We start from the raw sequence: 22,111 nt of genomic DNA on the forward strand, positions 1-22,111 counted from the left end.
TACTTTAAGAACAATATCAGACAGGGAATATGTTATAAGATGTAGATGGTATGACCAGGTACCAGATTGAACCCTGTTGTGTAGGTCAGGAACCAAACCGTGTACCCGATGCAGGGTAACCCTGTAGGCAGTGGTGTAGTCTAATGTATTGTAGTGGGTATACTGTACTGTATATAAATATAATGGCCTATATATATATATATGGCCCAGTGGGCGGGTCTGGTTGTCCTCCCCCAGGGTTATTTTGAGCATCAAAGACTTCATTTCCTGCATTCAGATAACTTTAATGCACCAATTTACGGTGGAAATATCTTTATTTAGCCTATATGAAGAAGAAAAACACAGATGGCAATTCAAAATATATTGAAAATATAATGGAAAGTATGTTGTTGCGTGTCATTGGGCATTTTAAAGTGGGTATATGGAAATCCTGGAGCTTTCTTAGTGGGTATACTGTGTATACCTGCGGATCACGTAGACTACGCCACTGCCTGTAGGACAAATGTTCTGCGTCCGTTAGCGTCCTCTGTCGGCTTTTATTTTGAAGGGCCAAAAGAGGAAGCGGTGTATGTTATTGTTTGCGTGGTGACGGCGGCGCAGCTTCCGGAGGAGACAGCGAGCATCATCAGAGACCTGCAGCAGCTGGACCGACCGAGACCGAGACATCTGGACCAGAACGGACCGAGAGACCAGACAGCATCCCTCCCCGTGTCTCTCCTCCGGGCCGGTGCGGTGTTCCGTGCCGTGCGTGCTTCATGCGGGACAGACAGACAGACACACAGACAGGCAGACAGACAGGTGTGTCTCTCCTCCGGGCCGTGCCGGGCCGTGCCGGAGCTCCATGGGGGACAGCATGGCGGAGGAGACCCGGGTCATCTACCACCTGGAGGACCAGGAGACCCCCTACCTGATCCGGATCAACGTGCCCGCGCAGCGCGTCACCCTGGCGGACTTCAAACACGTCCTGAACAAACCCAACGTCAAATTCTTCTTCAAGTCCGTGGACGACGACTTCGGGTGAGTCTCCATGACGACGGTAACACGTAACATGTCTCACACACACACACACACACACACACACACACACACACACACAGACACACACACACACACACACACACACACACACACACACACACACACACACACACACACACACACACACACACACACACACAGACACACACAAACAGAGACACACACAGACACACACACACACACACACACAGAGACACACAGACACACACACACACACACACACAAACAGAGACACACACAGACACACACACACACACACAGACACAGAGACACATACAGACACACACACACACACACAGACACATACACACACACACACACACACACACACACACACACACACACAGAGACACAGACAGACACACACACACACACACACACAGAGACACATACAGACACACACACACACACACACACACACACACAGAGACACATACAGACACACACACACACACACACACACACACACACACACACACACACACATACAGACACACACACACACACACACACACACACAGAGACACATACAGACACACACACACACACACACACACACACACACACACACACACACAGTTATATAACAGACTGTATCTACTAAACCAAAAGCTCTTTAATATTCTCTCTGATGAAATCTGCCTGCAGTCTGTGTGTGTGTGTGTGTGTGTCTCTCTGTGTGTGTGTGTGTGTGTGTGTGTTTGTGTGATTAAACTCATGTTTGTTAAGCAGCTTTAAGCCCCCCTTCACCATCCTCACTTGTCAATCTGTCAGTTTGACAACAGGCAGAGAAATGACCCAGACCATAACCATCAATACACATCTAGTGATTTTATTTATATATATATAAATATATACACACACACACACACACACACACACACACACACACACACCGGTCCAAAGTTTGGGGTCACTTAGACATGTCCATTGCTCTCCATTAGACCAGAAGGCTTCTCATGTTGCCTCAGTGAAGAGGACGGGCCTGTGGACCACTGATATTACATTAAAGATCAGCTGCTCTTCTGTCTACTAGCTAGGGTTGGGTACCGAAACTCGGTGCCAATAGGGAACCGGTGCCGACGTAAACGGTAGTAACGAGACCGAATAAGAACGAAAGTTTCGGTGCCTCATTTCGGTGCTCGACTTTACACTACACCTGACAGCATGTAACGTTAGCCTAGCTTTAGCTAGCAGCTGGATTAATCACGGTTAAAATGCTAACAGCTAACGTTAAACAGTGTAAAGTGTGACTGTGTTTCACTGTGGAGGACTTCTACAATTCATACATATACAGGATGTTTATATGGTCGGAGTTAAACTACACAGACGGTGCGTTCACTTGCAGCTGCCGTTGTCGGAATTAAACAACACAGACGGTGCGTTCACTTGCAGCTGCCGTTATCGGAATTAAACAACACAGACGGTGCGTTCACTTGCAGCTGCCGTTGTCGGAATTAAACAACACAGACGGTGCGTTCACTTGCAGCTGCCGTTGTCGGAATTAAACAACACAGACGGTGCGTTCACTTGCAGCTGCCGTTGTCGGAATTAAACAACACAGACGGTGCGTTCACTTGCAGCTGCCGTTGTCGAAAATTAAACAACACAGACGGTGCGTTCACTTGCAGCTGCCGTTGTCGAAAATTAAACAACACAGACGGTGCGTTCACTTGCAGCTGCCTTTGTCGGAATTAAACAACACAGATTCACTTAAAACAAGTAGCCTCGTGGTGCATTCACAGTAATTGTAAAATACCCTTTTCCCATCTGGGGTTCAACAGCAGTTTACTGGTGAAATAAGTTAAACAATTGTTATAGTTATTACATTATTATTAAATCTTTAATTTTGACCATGGCCTTAAATTAAACAAGTCACTGACTGTTGTTTCTACCCTTATTTTTTTTTCTTCTTCCTTTTTTTACTTTATTAAACAACACAGGCACACTTTAAAACAAGTACCCTTTTAAAAGTATTCACAGTAATTGTAAAATACCAAACGATTTCCCATCTAGTGCAGAGCCCGTCAAAAACATGCCTGTTTGTGAAATAAGATTATTAGTATAGTTATTACATTATTATTAAACCAAATAATTTTGAAAATGGCTTTAGAAATAAACAAGTCACTGACCTCCTTGTTTAGCCTCCCCTTATTTTTTTTCTTCTTCTTTTTTTTTTACTTTATTGAAATAGTAGGCCTACCTCCTACGGTTCAGGCACCGTTCATCAGAGGAAGAGATAGTAGGCCTACCGTTTTTAAAAAGTATCGATTTACATCGGAGGAAGAGAAAATAAACCAAACGATACCCGACCCTACTACTAGTGCAGAGCCCGTTGAAAACATGCCTGTTTGGAACAGCTGATTATTAGTAATGCTGCTTGTAGAATTCATCAAAACCAAATAGTACCCAAAATGACTTAGAGAAGGACCCCAGACCTCTTCACATGCACCTCCTCTGTGTAGCCTCCTACTGACTTACAGTGTAGACTACTTCTACATCGGAGGAAGAGATAGTAGACCTACCTCCTACTGACTTACAGTGTAGACTACTTCTACATCGGAGGAAGAGATAGTAGGCCTACCTCCTACTGACTTACAGTGTAGACTACTTCTACATCGGAGGAAGAGATAGTAGGCCTACCTCCTACTGACTTACAGTGTAGACTACAGGTCTACATCAGAGGAAGAGATAGTAGACCTACCTCCTACTGACTTACAGTGTAGACTACAGGTCTACATCAGAGGAAGAGATAGTAGACCTACCTCCTACTGACTTACAGTGTAGACTACTTCTACATCGGAGGAAGAGATAGTAGGCCTACCTCCTACTGACTTACAGTGTAGACTACAGGTCTACATCAGAGGAAGAGATAGTAGGCCTACCTCCTACTGTATTTACCTGATAGAGAACGCTGGAGGAATCAGACTTTAGGGTCATGGACTCATGGCTGTGTGCTAACCACCTGGCCAGTTATAAGAGCTAATCAACACATATCTGTTCATCTACCACCACAACTGGACAGTGTGTGTGTGTGTGAGTGTGTGTGTGTCTGTGTCTGTGTGTGTGTGTTTTCCAGCCTGGTCTCTGTAACAGCAGAGATGATCAGTTCTCCTTTCTCCCACAGGGGGGCGGGCTTTATTTATTTATGCAGTAACTGAACAGTATTAATAGTCAGAAGTAGAAGTGATGGATGAACACTTTGAACTAATTATAAATATCCACTTTTATATAATTAAACGTACAATATGTAACTTTCTGCCGCTAGGGGTCTCTCAACCAAAACAATGGACGGTAAAACTGGACTTATAAAATAAACGTTACGTTTAGTAACGTTTATTAAAAAATAATAAAGTTTATTCATGTTATTGTAATAAAATAGCTGCAGTTTCCCCAACATAATTACGTTTTTCTTGATTAGATTTTTATTTGTAGCTGACCAGTTAGCTAGTGAGCCAGCAAGCTAACAGTAGCCAGCAGCTAAAACACAAAATATTTCACATATCAATGTCACCTTTTGGATGGTTTCAACACCGGGGCAGACGGGGTTTGTTGTAACGCTAGCTAGCTACTAAACGAGGCTGAGAGACGGGTGTGAGTGGGGATTCTCGGGGAAATCTCCGCAATAGCGAGCCAGGACATACGATGCCTGTTGTGCAGCAGCAGAACATCTCCCAGCTGCCCGGAATGATCTCCCCTTCACTCTTCAGTAATCTTAACTTTTCGTTTTGGTGCTTAACCCACCTTTTGTCGGGTTAATTTAGCTAACCGTAAAGACAGCTAAACGCGAAGGGGGGAGAAATTCGGCAGGGAGGAGATTTTTGGCACATACACCGGTAGCGCTACGGAGATGTAGCTAGCTACCGCTATGGATGGCCGCTGTTGTGACTCGGTGCTGGGTCCGATATGGTCTGTTTCCCGACGTTTAATTAAACTGCCGTTAGCGTCGTAAGCACCAGGCACTGCAGATAAGTTCTGGCCGGGGGGGGGGGGCGTTGCTGTAATGGAAGTAGCTGGCTGATAGCTGACTGGGGGCTAACGGTAACTAGCTGGCTATATGTCCCGGGGCTGTTGTCAGCTGTCATCCCGACTGAGTCTCTCTGCGCCGGGGGAGTGAGGCAGACAGACCGGGGTGTGCTACTTTGGCTAAATTAGCATTAGATTAATCGTCTATCTATACAGCTAACGTTAACGCTACTAGTGAAGTTATTCGTGGGTTAGCTCAGTCCTGTTAGCTGTGGTCGAAACAGTCATACTAAAAATAACTTTATTAGCGTGTTGAACGATGTTATAACCTCATAATGTTACCCACAAAGCTTTAGCATCAACGTTAGCACATTGTAGTAACGTTAAGCTGGTATCGATATTGAACTTTCAAAATAGATAAGGTCTCTGTTGTATTACTGTGATAAAAAGTGGGATGTAATTAATCACAAAATGATGCTGTATGGCAAAAAAAAAGCAGTATTACGGTTACAAGTACTTTTTTTCTGTGACATTGTATGATTTACAATTACTCCTGAACGTATCATCTTGGTGCCAGTGTTCTGACGGAAGTTGGAGTAACTGGAGGGTGAAAGGTCTGAAAATAAAATAACAGATTTCTCTGGGTTTGACATTTGGTGGAAACATTTGGGATAGTGTAAGAACACAACTCATAAAAATATATAACATAGGTATTAAGGTCATTTTTAGACATTTTAAAGCAGAAATGTTACATATTGTACCTTTAATGGTGTTTGGGAACCACTACTCCAAATATTAGCTTAGAATGTGGCTCGGAGCTTTTGATTGGACGATGATGATGATGATGATGATGATGATGAAGGTGTGTGTGTGTGTGTGTGTGTGTGTGTGTGTGTGTGTGTGTGTGTGTGTGTGTGTGTGTTTACGTGTGTGTGTTTTAACAGGGTGGTGAAAGAGGAGATCAGTGATGACGATGCCAGACTGCCCTTTGTGAACGGACGAGTCGTCTGCTGGGTCAGAGACACACACACACACACACACACACACACACACACACACACACACACACACACACACACACACACACACACACACACACACACACACACACACACACACACACACACACACACACACACACACACACACACACACACACACACACACACACACACACACACACACACACACACAACACACACACACACACACACACACAGACACACACACACACACACACACACACACACACACACACACACACACACACAGAGACACACACAAACAAACAAACAAACAAACAAACAAACAAACAAAAACACACATATACTCTCTGACTCTCTCTCTCTCTCTCTCTCCAGCTGGTGTCTTCAGAAACCTGTCAGTCAGATTTTCGGGGCTCTGACCTCCAGTCTATAGCCACGCCCACCTGCCTGGCCCCGCCCCCCATCGAGAGGACCGGTGTGATTGGACAATCCAGACCTTCGTCTTTCCAGTGAGTGCCTGTCTCACCTCCTACTCTTCATAACACACCAAGACAGCTTTCTTCGCCTTTTCTTAACAATGTCTGTCTCTCTGTCTCTCTCTCTGTGTCTCTCTGTCTGCCTGTCTTTCTCTCTCTCTGTGTCTGCCTGTCTGTCTGTCTGCCTGTCTGTCTGTCTGTGTCTCTCTCTCTGCCTGTCTGTCTGTCTGTGTCTCTTTCTGTCTGTTTACCTGTCTGCCTCTCTGCCTGTCTGTCTGTCAGTGCTGCTGCTGTGGAGGATGAGCAGCAGGGCTCAGAGAGAAGTGAGAGAGCAGCAGAAGAAGAAGAAGGTATGTGTTGTCTGCTGATATGATGATCTGATTGGTTAATAACTTGTTGTGTTGTCTGCTGATATGATGATCTGATTGGTTAATAACTTGTATGACTATGGTGAGGAGATGGCGGCGTCTGGTGTGTAGAAACTGTAAAGACCTGTCCTGAAGGGTCCATCATGTCCCCTCCCCTAAAGGATTATTAGGAACACCCTACTACTACTAATACCTAAAGACCTGTCCTGAAGGGTCCAATATGTCCCCTCCCCTAAAGGATTATTAGGAACACCCTACTAATACTAATACCTAAAGACCTGTCCTGAAGGGTCCATCATGTCCCCTCCCCTAAAGGATTATTAGGAACACCCTACTACTACTAATACCTAAAGACCTGTCCTGAAGGGTCCATCATGTCCCCTCCCCTAAAGGGTTATTAGGAACACCCTACTAATACCTAAAGACCTGTCCTGAAGGGTCCATCATGTCCCCTCCCCTAAAGGGTTATTAGGAACACCCTACTAATACTAATACCTAAAGACATGTCCTGAAGGGTCCATCATGTCCCCTCCCCTAAAGGATTATTAGGAACACCCTACTAATACTAATACCTAAAGACCTGTCCTGAAGGGTCCATCATGTCCCCTCCCCTAAAGGATTATCCTGGAACACCCCCTACTAATACTAATACCTAAAGACCTGTCCTGAAGGGTCCATCATGTCCCCTCCCCCTGTCCTGAAGGATTATTAGGAACACCCTACTAATACTAATACCTAAAGACACCCTACTAATCCTGAAGGGTCCATCATGTCCCCTCCCCAAAGGATTATTAGGAACACCCTACTAATACCTAATACCTAAAGACCTGTCCCCCTGAAGGGTCCATCATGTCCCCTCCCCCTCCCTAAAGGATTATTATGAACACCCCTGTCTAATTACTAATACCCTAAATACTAATACCTAAAGACCTGTCCTGAAGGGTCCATCATGTCCCCTCCCCTAAAGGATTATTATGAACACCCTACTAATACTAATAACTAAAGACATGTCCTGAAGAGTCCATCATGTCCCCTCCCCTAAAGGATAATTAGGAACACCCTACTAATAAAGACCTGTCCTGAAGGGTCCATCATGTTTGACCCCTACTTTACCTAAGACCCCCCTTCCATTGGTGGCATTGATTCAACAAAAGGTGTCTGGAAGCCCCTCCCTTCTTTAGAAATGTTGGCCCATACTGAGAGGAGAGGGTCTTACAGTTGATGGAGATTTGGGGATGCACATCCCCTCCCCTAAAGGGTACTAATACTAATACCTAAAGACTCCTGAAGGGTCCATCATGTCCCCTGGATTATTAGGAACACCACATCCCAAAGACCTTCTATTGGGTTGAGATCTGGTGACTGTGGGGGCCATTTTAGTACAGTGAACTCATTGTCATGTTCAAGAAACCAATCTGAAATGATTGGAGCTAGGGCTGGGCGAGATGGAGAAAATCAAATATCACAATATCTTTGACCAAATACCTCGATACCGATATTGTAGGGTTGACAATTGCTGCATTCCCAAAATATTTACACAATGAGATTTGAGATCAATAATCATCAGTAATGTGGATATAATGACTAAGTGGGTAAAGGTGGATAATAGAACAGCTGCAACAGGTGAGGTCAGAACATGACATCACTTTACTGTAATGCAGCCTTTAGAACCAGGAATAGACACTTATGCCATATTACAATATCCAAAATTTAAGACGATATCGAGTCTCACATCACGATATATCGATATAATATCGATATATTGCCCTAATTTGAGCTTTGTGACATGGTGCATTATCCTGCTGGAAGTAGCCATCAGAGGATGGGTACATGGTGGTCATAAAGGGGTGGACATGGTCAGAAACAATGCTCAGGTAAGGGTCACCTGTATTTCCCATTCTGACATTAGGTTGGAGTTCAGGAGATAGTCTAGACCTGGACCACACCCCTAAATGCATTGAAGCAGCTGCCTTGTGATTGGTTGATTAGATAATTGCATTAACAAGAAATCTTACAGGTGTTCCTAATAATCCTTTAGGTGAGTGTATAATCCTCCATGTCTCCATGGCTACTAGCAACTCTGTGGAGGAGGATGTGTGTGTGTTTGTGTGTGTGTGTGTGTGTGTGTGTGTGTGTGTGTGTATGTGTGTATGAAGGTGTAAGTGTAGGTGTTTAAGCGTGTGTGTGTGTGTGTGTAGGTGTATGTGTGTGTAGGTGTAGGTGTTTAAGCGTGTGTGTGTGTGTGTGTGTGTGTGTGTGTGTGTATGTCTCTGCTGACAGTGTTGTTGTCATTCCTCAGAGCTCCTCCAGGGGGAGACAGAGACTACGTACTGCACCTTTAACTAGGACAGGCCTGGCCCTGTTCAACTGGTGAAAGCATTCAGTGTTTAAGTTCCAGTTTTCTGCGTCTCTGATTGGCTGCTCTCTCTCTCTCTGTCTCTCTCTGTCTCTCTCTCTCTCTGTCTCTCTGTCTCTCTCCTCCTGTCCTCTCTCCCTCTCTCTCTCTCTCTGTCTCTCTCTCTCTCTCTCTCTCTCTCTCTCTGTCTCTCTCTCTCTCTCTCTCTCTCTCTCTCTGTCTCTCTCTCTCTCTCTCTCTCTCTCTCTCTCTCTCTCTCTCTCTCTCTCTCTCTCTCTCTCTCTGTCTCTCTGTCTCTCTGTCTCTCTCTCTCTCTCTCTCTCTCTCTCTCTCTCTCTCTCTCTCTCTCTCTCTCTCTCTCTCTCTCTGTCTCTCTCTCTCTCTCTGTCTCTCTCCCTCTCTCTCTCTCTCTCTCTCTCTCTCTCCCTCTCTCCCTCTCTCTCTCTCTCTGTCTCTCTCTCTCTCTCTCTCTGTCTCTCTCTCTCTCTCTCTCTCTCTCTCTCTCTCTCTCTCTCTCTCTCTCTCTCTCTCTCTCTCTCTCTCTCTCTCTCTCTCTCTCTCTCTCTCTCTCTCTCTCTCTCTCTCTCTCTCTCTCTCTCTCTCTCTCTCTCTCTCTCTCTCTCTCTCTCTCTGCAGGCGGGCGTCTGAATGGCCACGCCCACCGACCAGCTGACCAGAATGGGGCGGAGCCAACTGGTGAAGGTGACAGCTCGTCAACCCAACCGAGCAGCCAATTAGAGACGAGCAGTTTCTGCTCCTCTGAGGAAGACTCGGGAGGAAGGTCAGACACACACAGACACACACACACACACACACACACACACACACACACACACACACAACACACACACACACACACACACACACACACACACACACACACACACACACACACACACACACACACACACACACACACACACACACACACACACACACACACACACACACAGACACAGTCAGACACACACACACACACACACACACACACACACACACACACACACACACACACACACACACACACACACACACACACACACACACAGACACACACACAGAGACACAGACAAACACACACATGCACACACACACACACACAGAAACACACACAGAGACACACACACACACACTTTACACAGCATGCTCCTTTAAAACATGTAGTCCGCTGACATCATCAGCAGGAGCTGCTGTGATTGGTCGGCTCGATGATAACAAACACTCACCTGCCCTCCAGGCTTCTTCTTCTGCTCCAGTAAACCTGTTCACACCGCGGCTCCTCCTCGCGCTCTGATTGGCTGCTGATCCTCAGATAACAGAGCCACAGCTGATCTGAGAGCAGGAGTAATCTGTTCCCTTCAGACTCTCTCCACCTCTATACATTATACATGTAGAATATATACATATATATATATATATATATATATATATATATATATATATATATATCATCTCTGCTTTCATTAGTCAACTCTTTGTCACATTTTTGGATCGTCTGGATTTCGTATTATTTACTTTTTTATTCTATTATTATTATTTTTTTTACACAATTTTTTTTTTATCTTTTAAATTGTCAAAAATATCTGGATGATTTAGTTTCCAAAGGTTAGTTTTTTACTCTAATATTTCCTCTAATGTTTATAATTATATTGGTTTTCAATTTTTTTTTATTTGATTGTTGATTTTAAAAGAAATATGTAAATGTTTATTTTATATTTTCTTTTATTTAGAAATTTTTTAACTTATTCTATAAATTCAGATTTTTATTTTTCCAGATTTTGCTTTATTTTGGCGGGTAAGTTTAATTATTTTTTTAAAATGTTTTCTTAGAAATATTTTACAATATTCTTATTTTTAAATCAAAAAGCCCAGTCACACTGAGTGAGCTTGTTGCCTTGTTAACTTCCGAGCGTCCAATCAGCTGTGAGTGTGGGTTTCCTTCTGTGATGTCACTCCAGGTTCAGCCAATCAACAGGGCAGAGCAGCTCGTCGCCACGACTCGTCAGGCGACAACGCCGTCGCCACCGGAAACCCAAAACACCGCAACGGATGGAGAGGGTACACACACACACACACACACAGACACACACACAGACACACACAGACAGAAAGACACGCACGCGCGCACACACACAGACACACACACACACACACACACACACACACACACACACACACACACACAGAGACACACACACACACAGTTACACACACACACACACACACACACACACAGAGACACAAAGACACACACACACACACGCACACACAGAGACACACACAAACACAGAGACACAAAGACACACACACACACACACACACAGAGACACACACACACACACACACACACACACACACACACAGACACACACACACACACACATACATACACACACACACACATACAGACACACACACACACACACAGCTTTTTTCTATCTTTGTTTGTCGTTTATTTCCTCTCTTTTATCTGTGTCTCTGTCCTCTTCTAACTCTCTGTCTTTCTGCCTGTCTGCCTTTCTGTCTGTCTGTCTGTCTGTCTGTCTGTCTGTCTGTCTGTCTGTCTGTCTGTCTCCCTCCCTCCATGCCTGTCTGTCTCCCTACCTCCCTGCCTGTCTGCCTGTCTACCTGTCTGTCTGTCAGTCTGTGTCTCTCAGCAGTGTCACTGACTCCACCATGTCTCTCAACGTGATCACAGTAACTCTGAACACAGGTGAGTACCACGGGAGCCTCTGATTGGTTCTCTACAGTCTCACTTCACAGGTGAGTACCACGGGAGCCTCTGATTGGTTCTCTACATTCTCACTTCAACTCAGCTTTCTAAATGTTCTTCTGGGCCGAATCAAATGTTGTAAGACAGTTCCCATCATGCTTTGCGTCTGCAGACAGACTGTGTGATGTTGTAAGACAGTTCCCATCATGCTTTGCGTCTGCAGACAGACAGTGTGATGTAAGACAGTTCCCATCATGCTTTGCGTCTGCAGACAGACTGTGTGATGTTGTCATATTGATCTGCAACACTAATCAACATCATCACCTGTCTCTCTCCCTCTCCCTCTCTATCTGTCTCCCTCCCTCCCTGTCTTTCTTCCTGTCTCCCTCCCTCCCTTGCTCTCTCCCTGTCTTTCTCTCTCCCTGTCTCCTTCCCTCCCTGTCTATCTCTCTCCCTGTCTCCCTCCCTATCTGTCTCCCTCCCTGCCTGTCTGTCTCCCTCCCTACCTGTCTACCTGCCTGTCTCCCTCCCTCCCTGTCTCTCTCTCTGCCTGTCTCCCTCCCTCCCTCCCTGTCTCTCTCCCTGCCTGTCTCCCTCCCCTGTCTCCCTGCCTGTCTCCCTCCCTCCCTCCCTCTCTTTCTCCCTACCTGTCTCCCTCCCTCCATCCCTCCCTCCTTTCCTCCCTCCCTCCCTCCCTGTCTCCCTCTCTCCCTACCTGTCTCCCTCCCTCTCTGTCTCCCTGCCTGTCTCCCTCCCTCTCTCCGTCCCTCTCTCCCTCCCTCCCTACCTGTCTTCCTGCCTGTCTCCCTCCCTCCCTCTCTCCCTCCCTGTCTCCCCCCCCCCCTGTCTCCCTCCCTCCCTACCTCCCTCCCTCCCTACCTGTCTCCCTCCCTCTCTCCCTCCCTACCTGTCTCCCTCCCTGCCTGTCTCTCTCCCAGAGAGGTATAACTTCCTGGGTATCAGTATCGTAGGTCAGAGTAATGACCGAGGAGACGGAGGGATTTATATCGGCTCCATCATGAAGGGAGGAGCTGTAGCCGCAGACACTCGCATAGAGCCGGGAGACATGTTACTACAGGTACTACTACTACTACTACTACTACTATTCAATTCACTTCAATTTTATTTACAGTATCAAATCATAACATAGTTTATCTCGAGACACTTTACAGATTAGGTCTAGACCACACTATAATTTACAAAGCCCTATCAATTCCAACAATTACAGTAATTCCCTCAAGAGCAAGCAGTGCGACAGTGGCGAGGAAAAACTCCCTCTTGGGAAGAAACCTGGGACAGACCCAGGCTCTTGGTAGGCGGTGTCTGACGGGCCGGTTGGGGGTGTGATGAACAGTGGCGATAGTAGTCACATTAATAATGAAACAGTGACTGGATGTAGCGGGAAGCAGCAGGGTTCAGCAGGAAGCAGCAGGGTTCAGCAGGAAGCTGCAGGGTTCAGCAGGAAGCTGCAGGGTTCAGCAGGAAGCTGCAGGGTTCAGCAGGAAGCTGCAGGGTTCAGCAGGAAGCTGCAGGGTTCAGCAGGAAGCTGCAGGGTTCAGCAGGAAGCAGCAGGGTTCAGCAGGAAGCTGCAGGGTTCAGCAGGAAGCAGCAGGGTTCAGCAGGAAGCTGCAGGGTTCAGCAGGAAGCTGCAGGGTTCAGCAGGAAGCTGCAGGGTTCAGCAGGAAGCAGCAGGGTTCAGCAGGAAGCTGCAGGGTTCAGCAGGAAGCTGCAGGGTTCAGCAGGAAGCAGCAGGGTTCAGCAGGAAGCAGCAGGAAGCAGCAGGGTTCAGCAGGGAGCAGCAGGAAGCAGCAGGGTTCAGCAGGAAGCAGCAGGAAGCAGCACGGTTCAGCAGGAAGCTGCAGGGTTCAGCAGGAAGCTGCAGGGTTCAGCAGGACACAGCAGGAAGCAGCAGGGTTCAGCAGGAAGCAGCAGGGTTCAGCAGGAAGCAGCAGGGTTCAGCAGGAAGCTGCAGGGTTCAGCAGGAAGCAGCAGGGTTCAGCAGGTAGCAGCAGGGTTCAGCTGGAAGCAGCAGGGTTCAGCAGGAAGCTGCAGGGTTCAGCAGGAAGCTGCAGGGTTCAGCAGGAAGCAGCAGGGTTCAGCAGGTAGCAGCAGGGTTCAGCTGGAAGCAGCAGGGTTCAGCAGGAAGCTGCAGGGTTCAGCAGGAAGCTGCAGGGTTCAGCAGGAAGCTGCAGGGTTCAGCAGGAAGCAGCAGGGTTCAGCAGGTAGCAGCAGGGTTCATCAGGAAGCTGCAGGGTTCATCAGGAAGCTGCAGGGTTCAGCAGGAAGCAGCAGGGTTCAGCAGGAAGCAGCAGGAAGCAGCAGGGTTCAGCAGGAAGCTGCAGGGTTCAGCAGGACACAGCAGGAAGCAGCAGGGTTCAGCAGGAAGCAGCAGGAAGCAGCAGGGTTCAGCAGGAAGCAGCAGGGTTCAGCAGGAAGCTGCAGGGTTCAGCAGGAAGCAGCAGGGTTCAGCAGGAAGCAGCAGGGTTCAGCAGGAAGCAGCATGACATTGCAGGGCACCGCTGAGCTCAGCAGGGAGTGCAGCAGGACCACGGCGACAGCTGGAACCAGGATCTTGGTGCCAACGTTCTCCAAGGAAATACGCTGGGGGAAAAAACATAAGGACTCCGGGGAGTAAACTCCCCAGAAGCTAGGATTAGTAACAAGCATTTCTGGGACTGGATACACACAAATAGTAATAGTAAAAGTAATAGAAAGGGAGAGGAGAGAGCAGCTCAGTGTGTCAAAGGAAGGAAGGAAGTCCCCCGGCAGTCTAGAACTATAACAGCATAACTATAACAGCGTAACTATAGAGCCGGGAGACATGTTACTACAGGTACTACTACTACTACTACTACTACTACTACTACTACTACTGTACTACTACTACTACACTCGCATAGAGCCGGGAGACATGTTACTACAGGTACTACTACTACTACTACTACTACTACTGTACTACTACTACTACTATACTACTACTACTACTACATCATCATCATGAAGGGAGGAGCTGTAGCTTCAGACACTCGCATAGAGCTGGGAGACATGCTACTACAGGTACTACTACTACTACACTCGCATAGAGCCGGGAGACATGTTACTACAGGTACTACTACTACTACTACTACTACTACTGTACTACTACTACTATACTACTACTACTACTACTACTACTGTACTACTACTACTAATACACTCGCATAGAGCCGGGAGACATGTTACTACAGGTACTACTACTACTACTACTACTACTACTACTGTACTACTACTACTACTACACTCGCATAGAGCCGGGAGACATGCTACTACAGGTACTACTACTACTACTACTGTACTACTACTACTACTATACTACTACTACTACTACTACTACACTCGCATAGAGCCGGGAGACATGCTACTACAGGTACTACTACTACTACTACTACTACTACTACTACTACTACTACTACTACTGAACTACTGCTACTACTACACTCGCATATAGCCGGGAGAAATATTACTACAGGTACTACTACTACTACTACTACTACTACTACACTTGCATAGAGCCGGGAGACATGTTACTACAGGTACTACTACTACTACTACTACTGCTGTACTACTACTACTACTACTACACTCGCATAGAGCCGGGAGACATGTTACTACAGGTACTACTACTACTACTACTAATACTACTGTACTACTACTACTACTACTACTGTACTACTACTACTACTATACTACTACTACTACACTCGCATAGAGCCGGGAGACATGCTACTACAGGTACTACTACTACTACTACTACTACTACTACTACTACTACTACTGCTGTGTACTACTACTACTACACTCGCATAGAGCCGGGAGACATGTTACTACAGGTACTACTACTACTGTACTACTACTACTATACTACTACTACTACTACATCATCATCATGAAGGGAGGAGCTGTAGCCGCAGACACTCGCATAGAGCCGGGAGACATGTTACTACAGGTACTACTACTACTACTACTACTACTACTACTGTACTACTACTACTACACTCGCATAGAGCCGGGAGACATGTTACTACAGGTACTACTACTACTACTACTACTGTACTACTACTACTACTATACTACTACTACTAACTGTACTACTACTACTACACTCTATGCTACTCCTGGAGACATGCTACTACAGGTACTACTGCTACTACTACTACTACTACTACTACTACTACTGTACTACTATTACTACACTCGCATAGAGCCGGGAGACATGCTACTACAGGTACTACTACTACTGTTTGTTGAATAAGTGAATTTGTGGTGTCTTGTAACCCCATGTGGGATGGGCCAAGATGTTTGGCATGACACAGAAATAAAATATAACTAACTACTCTATCTGTAGTACAACTACTCTAACTGTACTTCTACTACTCTAACTGTACTACTACTACTCTAACTGTACTACTACTACTCTAACTGTAGTTCTACTGCTCTAACTGTACTTCTACTACTCTAACTGTACTACTGCTACTCTAACTGTACTACTACTACTCTAACTGTACTACTGCTACTCTAACTGTAGTTCTACTGCTCTAACTGTGCTACTACTACTCTAACTGTACTTCTACTACTCTAACTGTACTTCTACTACTCTAACTGTACTACTACTACTACTACTGTACTACTACTACTCTAACTGTACTACTACTACTACTGTACTACTACTACTCTAACTGTACTACTGCTGCTCTAACTGTACTACTACTACTACTACTACTACTACTACTGTACTACTACTATTCTAACTGTACTACTACTACTCTAACTGTACTTCTACTCTGATAAAAAAAATACATACAAATTCTCCCTCGCTCAATTCTGAGATTTAACAAATGCAAAAAATATGTTAATATTTGTTGATCTAAAAAAGAAAAAGTTTACTCTGATTTAATGTATGACAGTAAAGAAATAAATGTTTTTGTGGTTTTTTTTGAAGTGTATGAAAATATCTGGTTTCAACTGTACATCAGTTGCTCGGTTTACAGGAGTCATGTTCAGTAACTTATTCATATGAGCAATAATCACTAAATCTTTACCGCCAAATAGTTTTTTAAGCAGGTCAATGGCAGTGTCATTCATTTTAGACAAAGCGAGGCCTGCTACTGCACTCGCGATATAGTATAGGCATAGTGCTGTGTGGTACTATTACTACAGGTATAGTGCTGTGTGGTACTATTACTACAGGTATAGTGCTGTGTGGTACTATTACTACAGGTATTGGGACATACTACTTGTATTAACAATGTGTATTAATATGTGTGTTTCAGGTGAACGACATCAACTTTGAGAACATGAGTAACGACGACGCTGTCCGAGTCCTGAGAGAAATCGTCCACAAACCAGGGTGAGACTTCTTTCACTACTTACTCTTAATAGTACTATTACTTCTAATACTTCTGTCACTGCTGCGTCCACTACTAGTCCTACGGGAATGGAGAGTCTGAAGTAGTTCAGACAGATAAGGAAACACAAGTTGAACCCTCATTTGATAAGATTTCCTCCCAGGGGCCCCGACCTGACGGGATCTTTGATTTTTACCTGAAGGAAAAATTATATCTGAGCAAAAAGTTGATATAAAACACATAATTTAAAAATGTTGTTCTGACTTCAGCAGGCGTTCATTTGCATATTCCAGCTTGGAAACTCAGGTTACGATGTGTCCAACAACTCATGAACTCTGTCTGTCTCTCTGTTTCTCCATCTGTCTGTCTGTCTGTCTGTCTGTCTGTCTCTCTCTCTGTCTGTCTGTCTGTCTGTCTATCTGTCTGTCTGTCTGTCTGTCTGTAGTCCGGTGACGTTAACGGTGGCAAAGTGTTGGGATCCAAACCCCAGAGGCTGCTTCACGCTGCCGAGGAGTGAGTCAACACCAACACATATCTTCATTGATAAATCATTCCCTCCCCACGCTAATGCTAAAGCTGACGCTAACGCTAACGCTAACGCTAACGCTAACGCTTAACGTTATACCTTAAACCCAGTCAGACTAACGGGCCTTTTTCTCCCCCTTGTCTTCTCCATCGTCCTGGCAGGCGAGCCGGTTCGTCCGATCGACCCGGCTGCCTGGGTGTCCCACACCGCGGCCATGACAGGCCGGCTCCCCCCCCACTACGGTGAGACTCCCATCAGCCACTGCAGCATCCACCCGTCACCTGTCCGTCCACGGCTCCAACAATAACCTGCCGCTGTGTTTCAGACCTGCAGGAAGAAACCCATCTCACCATCCACAGCGACATGACGGCTGTCGTCAAGGGGATGGCCAATCACGAGTCGGGCCTCGAGGTTCGGGACCGCATGTGGCTGAAGATCACCATCCCCAACGCCTTCATTGGTAAGAAGACCCCTTTAAACCAGGGGTGTCAAACTCAATTTCCCAGAGGGCCACACTGGAAAATGAGAATCACACCAAGGGCCAGACATGTAGAGATTATTGACGTGCTTTTATTTAAGAGAAAAAGTCAAATATTTTGACTGTATTATTGCACGTGTCATATATTGTAATCTTCTCACTTACATTTTCGGCCTCATAAAGCCCCAAAAAATTCCTCAGCCAGCAACAAATACGTTGAAAAAAGCAGCAAAAAGTTGGAAAAAGGCCGAAAAAAAGTGTCAAAATTGTGTGAAAAAGACACGTGCTTCAACCCTTTATCATAAGAAGACCTAAACTCTGACCCTTAATGTTAAGATGGGACCCAAATTCTGAAGTAGGGTTGGGTACCAATAACGCAGTGCCAATAGGGCACCGATGCCAACGTAAACGGTACCGAATAAGAAGGAACATCTCGGTGCCTTATTTCGCTGCCTGACTTTACACTACACCTGACAGCAGGTAACGTTAGCCTAGCTTTAGCTAGCAGCTAAATGCTGACAGCTAACGTTAACGTGTAAAGTTAGACTGCTTTAGCTGTAGCAGCTAAATGCTGACAGCTAACAAACAGTGTAAAGTGGGACTGTATTTCTCTGTAGAGGACTCCAACACAGAGTCTGCTCTACAGCTGCTGTTGTCTGAATTAAAAAACACAGACGGTGCGTTCACTTGAAACTGGTAGCCTCGTGGTGCATTCAAAGTTATTGTAAAATACCCTTTTCCCATCTGGTGGTTGTTTTTGTCGTTCAACAGCAATTTACTGATGAAATAAGTTATTGTTATAAGTTATAGTTGAGTATAGTATAGTAATAGTATTATTAACTAATAATTAATTATTATTAATAATAAATTAATTAATTAATTTAATTAAATTTTGACCATATGGCCGACTGTTGGCCGACTGTTTACTACCCTTCTATTTTTTCTTTTTTTAACTTTATTAAAAAGTGCCGGTTCAGGCACCGTTTAGGCACCGACACCGTTTTAAAAGTATCGCTTTAGCAGCGGTATCAAAAAAAAAACCCAAACGATCCCCAACCCTGCCCAAAGTGACTTGATCTCTGAAGTCTTGGGTCCATCCAGGTTCTGATGTGGTGGACTGGCTCCACCGTAACGTGGAGGGTTTCACCGACCGCCGGGAAGCTCGCAAGTACGCAGGAAACCTGCTGAAGGCCGGCTACATCCGCCACACGGTCAACAAGGTGACCTTCTCTGAACAGTGCTACTATGTGTTCGGAGACCTCTGTGGAGGTGAGTCGCACACCCTCACAACTCTGGTTTCTTATTGGTCTATTTTCTAGGGGGGGTTACAGTCAACACCCTCACGTGGCAGCATACACAAGGGATGCAAGCCTTGAATGTAAAACAAATGGCTTATTCAACTTTGAACTAAAGTAGACCAGTAGCCAAAAGATTATGAACAACAGTATTTCATAAAGTAAGGCAGTGTATTAACTTAAGAATGCTGCTATCCTTTAAACAATAACAAGACTTAACAACAATTAGTCCAGAAAACAACACAAACTAAATATAATCCCAAAAATATAGTCTATTGCAGTCATTCCCAAACTGTGGTCCGCGGACCACTAGTGGTCCGTGAGGGTACTGCAGGTGGTCCGTGGAAAAGCAAAATAAAATATAAAATAATAGTTTTTTAACCTTCATTTTATCAGGAAATTCCCATAAAAATTAAGATATTTGTATATTGATATACAGTTTAAATAAAATTGTCGAGTTAGTGTGTGATTACTAAAATTGCCAAAGGTTTTGAAATTTTGACTATATCCAAGTGTTCTTATTAGTGTATATATTTAATACTCCATTGCTATGGAAATAAGCCTGTTTTTCAAATGAACCTGATTATGCCCTCGGGCGCTTCAGTAAATAAATAAATGAAATATGTGTCAGCCGTTGTGTGCAGTAAACAATCTTCTTTTAACGAGCCTGTTGTACTGAGGCGATGACCAGTTCTAGTTTTAGTGCTAGTAGGCCTATTGAGAGGTGCTGATTAATTCAGGTAGGACTGTGTGTAGACATATTTTATTATGTGTATTATGAGGTGGTCCGCGAAAATTCTTGATTACAAATAGTGGTCCACACACATAAAAAGTTTGAAAACCCCTGGTCTATTGGTCATTTTTGGCCAAATCAGTTTAAACGTTCCGATAAAGTTCAGTTCATTCAAAATGAGAAGAAATAAACAACGAGCTATCGGCAGCCTGGAGAGTTTGGCTTATGGCTGACTTCCTGTCAGGTGGAACATTTTCAAAAAAAATGCTCTGTGGACTTCAAGATGAGACCTATGTTCCCTCAAAATTAACTTCTCTTTTTTTCAGTATCATAGATCTCGTTAGGGGGACACTATGGAGCCCCCTGGCGAGGTCTAACCCCATTACTACAGAACTTTGTAGTTTTCATGCATTCTAACCCCCTCAAAAATGTGACAAAGGACTCGGAAAAATAATAATAACCCTTACAAAAACAATAAAAAACAGTTGGGGACTTTACACTGAATACTACTACTACTACTACTAATAATAATAATAATAATAATAATAATATTATAATATAGATAATATTAAATGTATTATAATAATAATAATAATAATAATAATAATATTATAATATAGATAATATTAAATGTATTATAATAATAATAATAATAATAATAATATTATAATATAGATAATATTAAATGTATTATAATAATAATAATAATAATAATAACTGTGTGACTCCTGGTGTCTGTCAGATCTGGGTGTGATGACTCTGCAGGATCTGGAAGAAGACTCCAGTCCACTGGGTCTGGTCCCAGGCCCCCAGAGGCCCCCCCGCTGTCCCCCCGGACCCCCAGAGGCCCCCCCCGTTCCCCTACCTGTACCCCGTCCCTCACCCCCTCCCCCTCCCCCCGCCACCGGCCTGGGGGGAAACAGGAAGTCAGCACAGCGAAGGTAAAACTACAGAGATCAACTGAATCCTCCTTCCTTCTTCCCTACCTACCTCCTCTCTCCTTTCATCCTTCCTTCCTTCTCTCATCTTCTCTCCTTCCCTACATACTTCCTTTTGTCCTTCCATATATTAACCTAAACATGTACATAAACTCTAGAGAAGGGATCTTCAACAGGGGAGTAACTGCAGGGGGGGCTCCAAATTATTGTTATTAATATTCTAACATATTATTAGCAAATATAAATCCCCACTGATGATAGGCTTACTGGCCAATACTGTAGTTACTAAGGTAACCATCCACAGATACATAACATTCATCCCAAAGGATTGACTGTTCCACATGTGTGTTTAACATTAAAACATGATTTATAAAATCATGCCAACAATTATTAGGCTATTTGAACAGCTTAGTATTCTATGCAAAAAATGTATCTATAAATGCTTTAGGTTGCCCTAAAAGTTATTGGTAGGACCAGATTAATATTCAACTTTTTATACAATTTTATACAATATATGTAATAGGGGGTCCCTGATCCGTCTCTATTTCAGTTAAGGGGTCCTTGGCTTAAACAACGTTGAAGACCCCTGCTCTAGAGCATACCTGCCAATACTTGGTTTTCAAAATCAAGGAGATTTGTGTGTCATGGCAGCGCGACCGGGGGAGGGGGGGGGTACTGTAAGTGTTCAGTGAGTTCAGCTTGCCTCTGTCTGTCCTTTCATGATGAAGGATGAAATCTCCCGTGTGCCCTTATGTGCCTCTTCTGCGTGATGGTGCCGCTGTGTTTTAATGTGCCGGGTGATCAGTCATTTTCCCACCGTGCGCTACATTAAAATCAGTTCAACACACCTGACA

General features: G+C 44.7%; 2 protein-coding genes across 2 annotated transcripts in view; both read left to right on the forward strand.

Moving 5' to 3' along the window:
* Positions 1–5,877, forward strand: part of rnpepl1 (arginyl aminopeptidase like 1) — a 35,479-nt gene extending 29,602 nt beyond the window's left edge. The window contains exon 11 of the mRNA XM_028574151.1: positions 5,867–5,877. The gene's annotated coding sequence lies outside the window, so the exon portion shown is untranslated. The remainder of the gene's footprint in view (positions 1–5,866) is intronic.
* On the forward strand, positions 602–21,159 carry dvl3b (dishevelled segment polarity protein 3b; the record flags this gene model as incomplete). Its single annotated transcript, XM_028574152.1, has 14 exons — positions 602–1,017; positions 5,949–6,018; positions 6,366–6,499; positions 6,749–6,816; positions 9,827–9,971; positions 11,149–11,248; positions 11,834–11,903; positions 12,842–12,981; positions 17,213–17,289; positions 17,733–17,800; positions 17,975–18,055; positions 18,139–18,273; positions 19,393–19,560; positions 21,062–21,159. Coding segments are annotated over exons 1-14 (1,530 nt in total), but the record flags the coding sequence as incomplete, so codon positions are not given.
* Between the last annotated feature and the right edge of the window lie 952 nt (positions 21,160–22,111).

This window comes from Perca flavescens, chromosome 3 (assembly GCF_004354835.1).
Source record: "Perca flavescens isolate YP-PL-M2 chromosome 3, PFLA_1.0, whole genome shotgun sequence".
Classification (NCBI taxonomy): domain Eukaryota; kingdom Metazoa; phylum Chordata; class Actinopteri; order Perciformes; family Percidae; genus Perca; species Perca flavescens.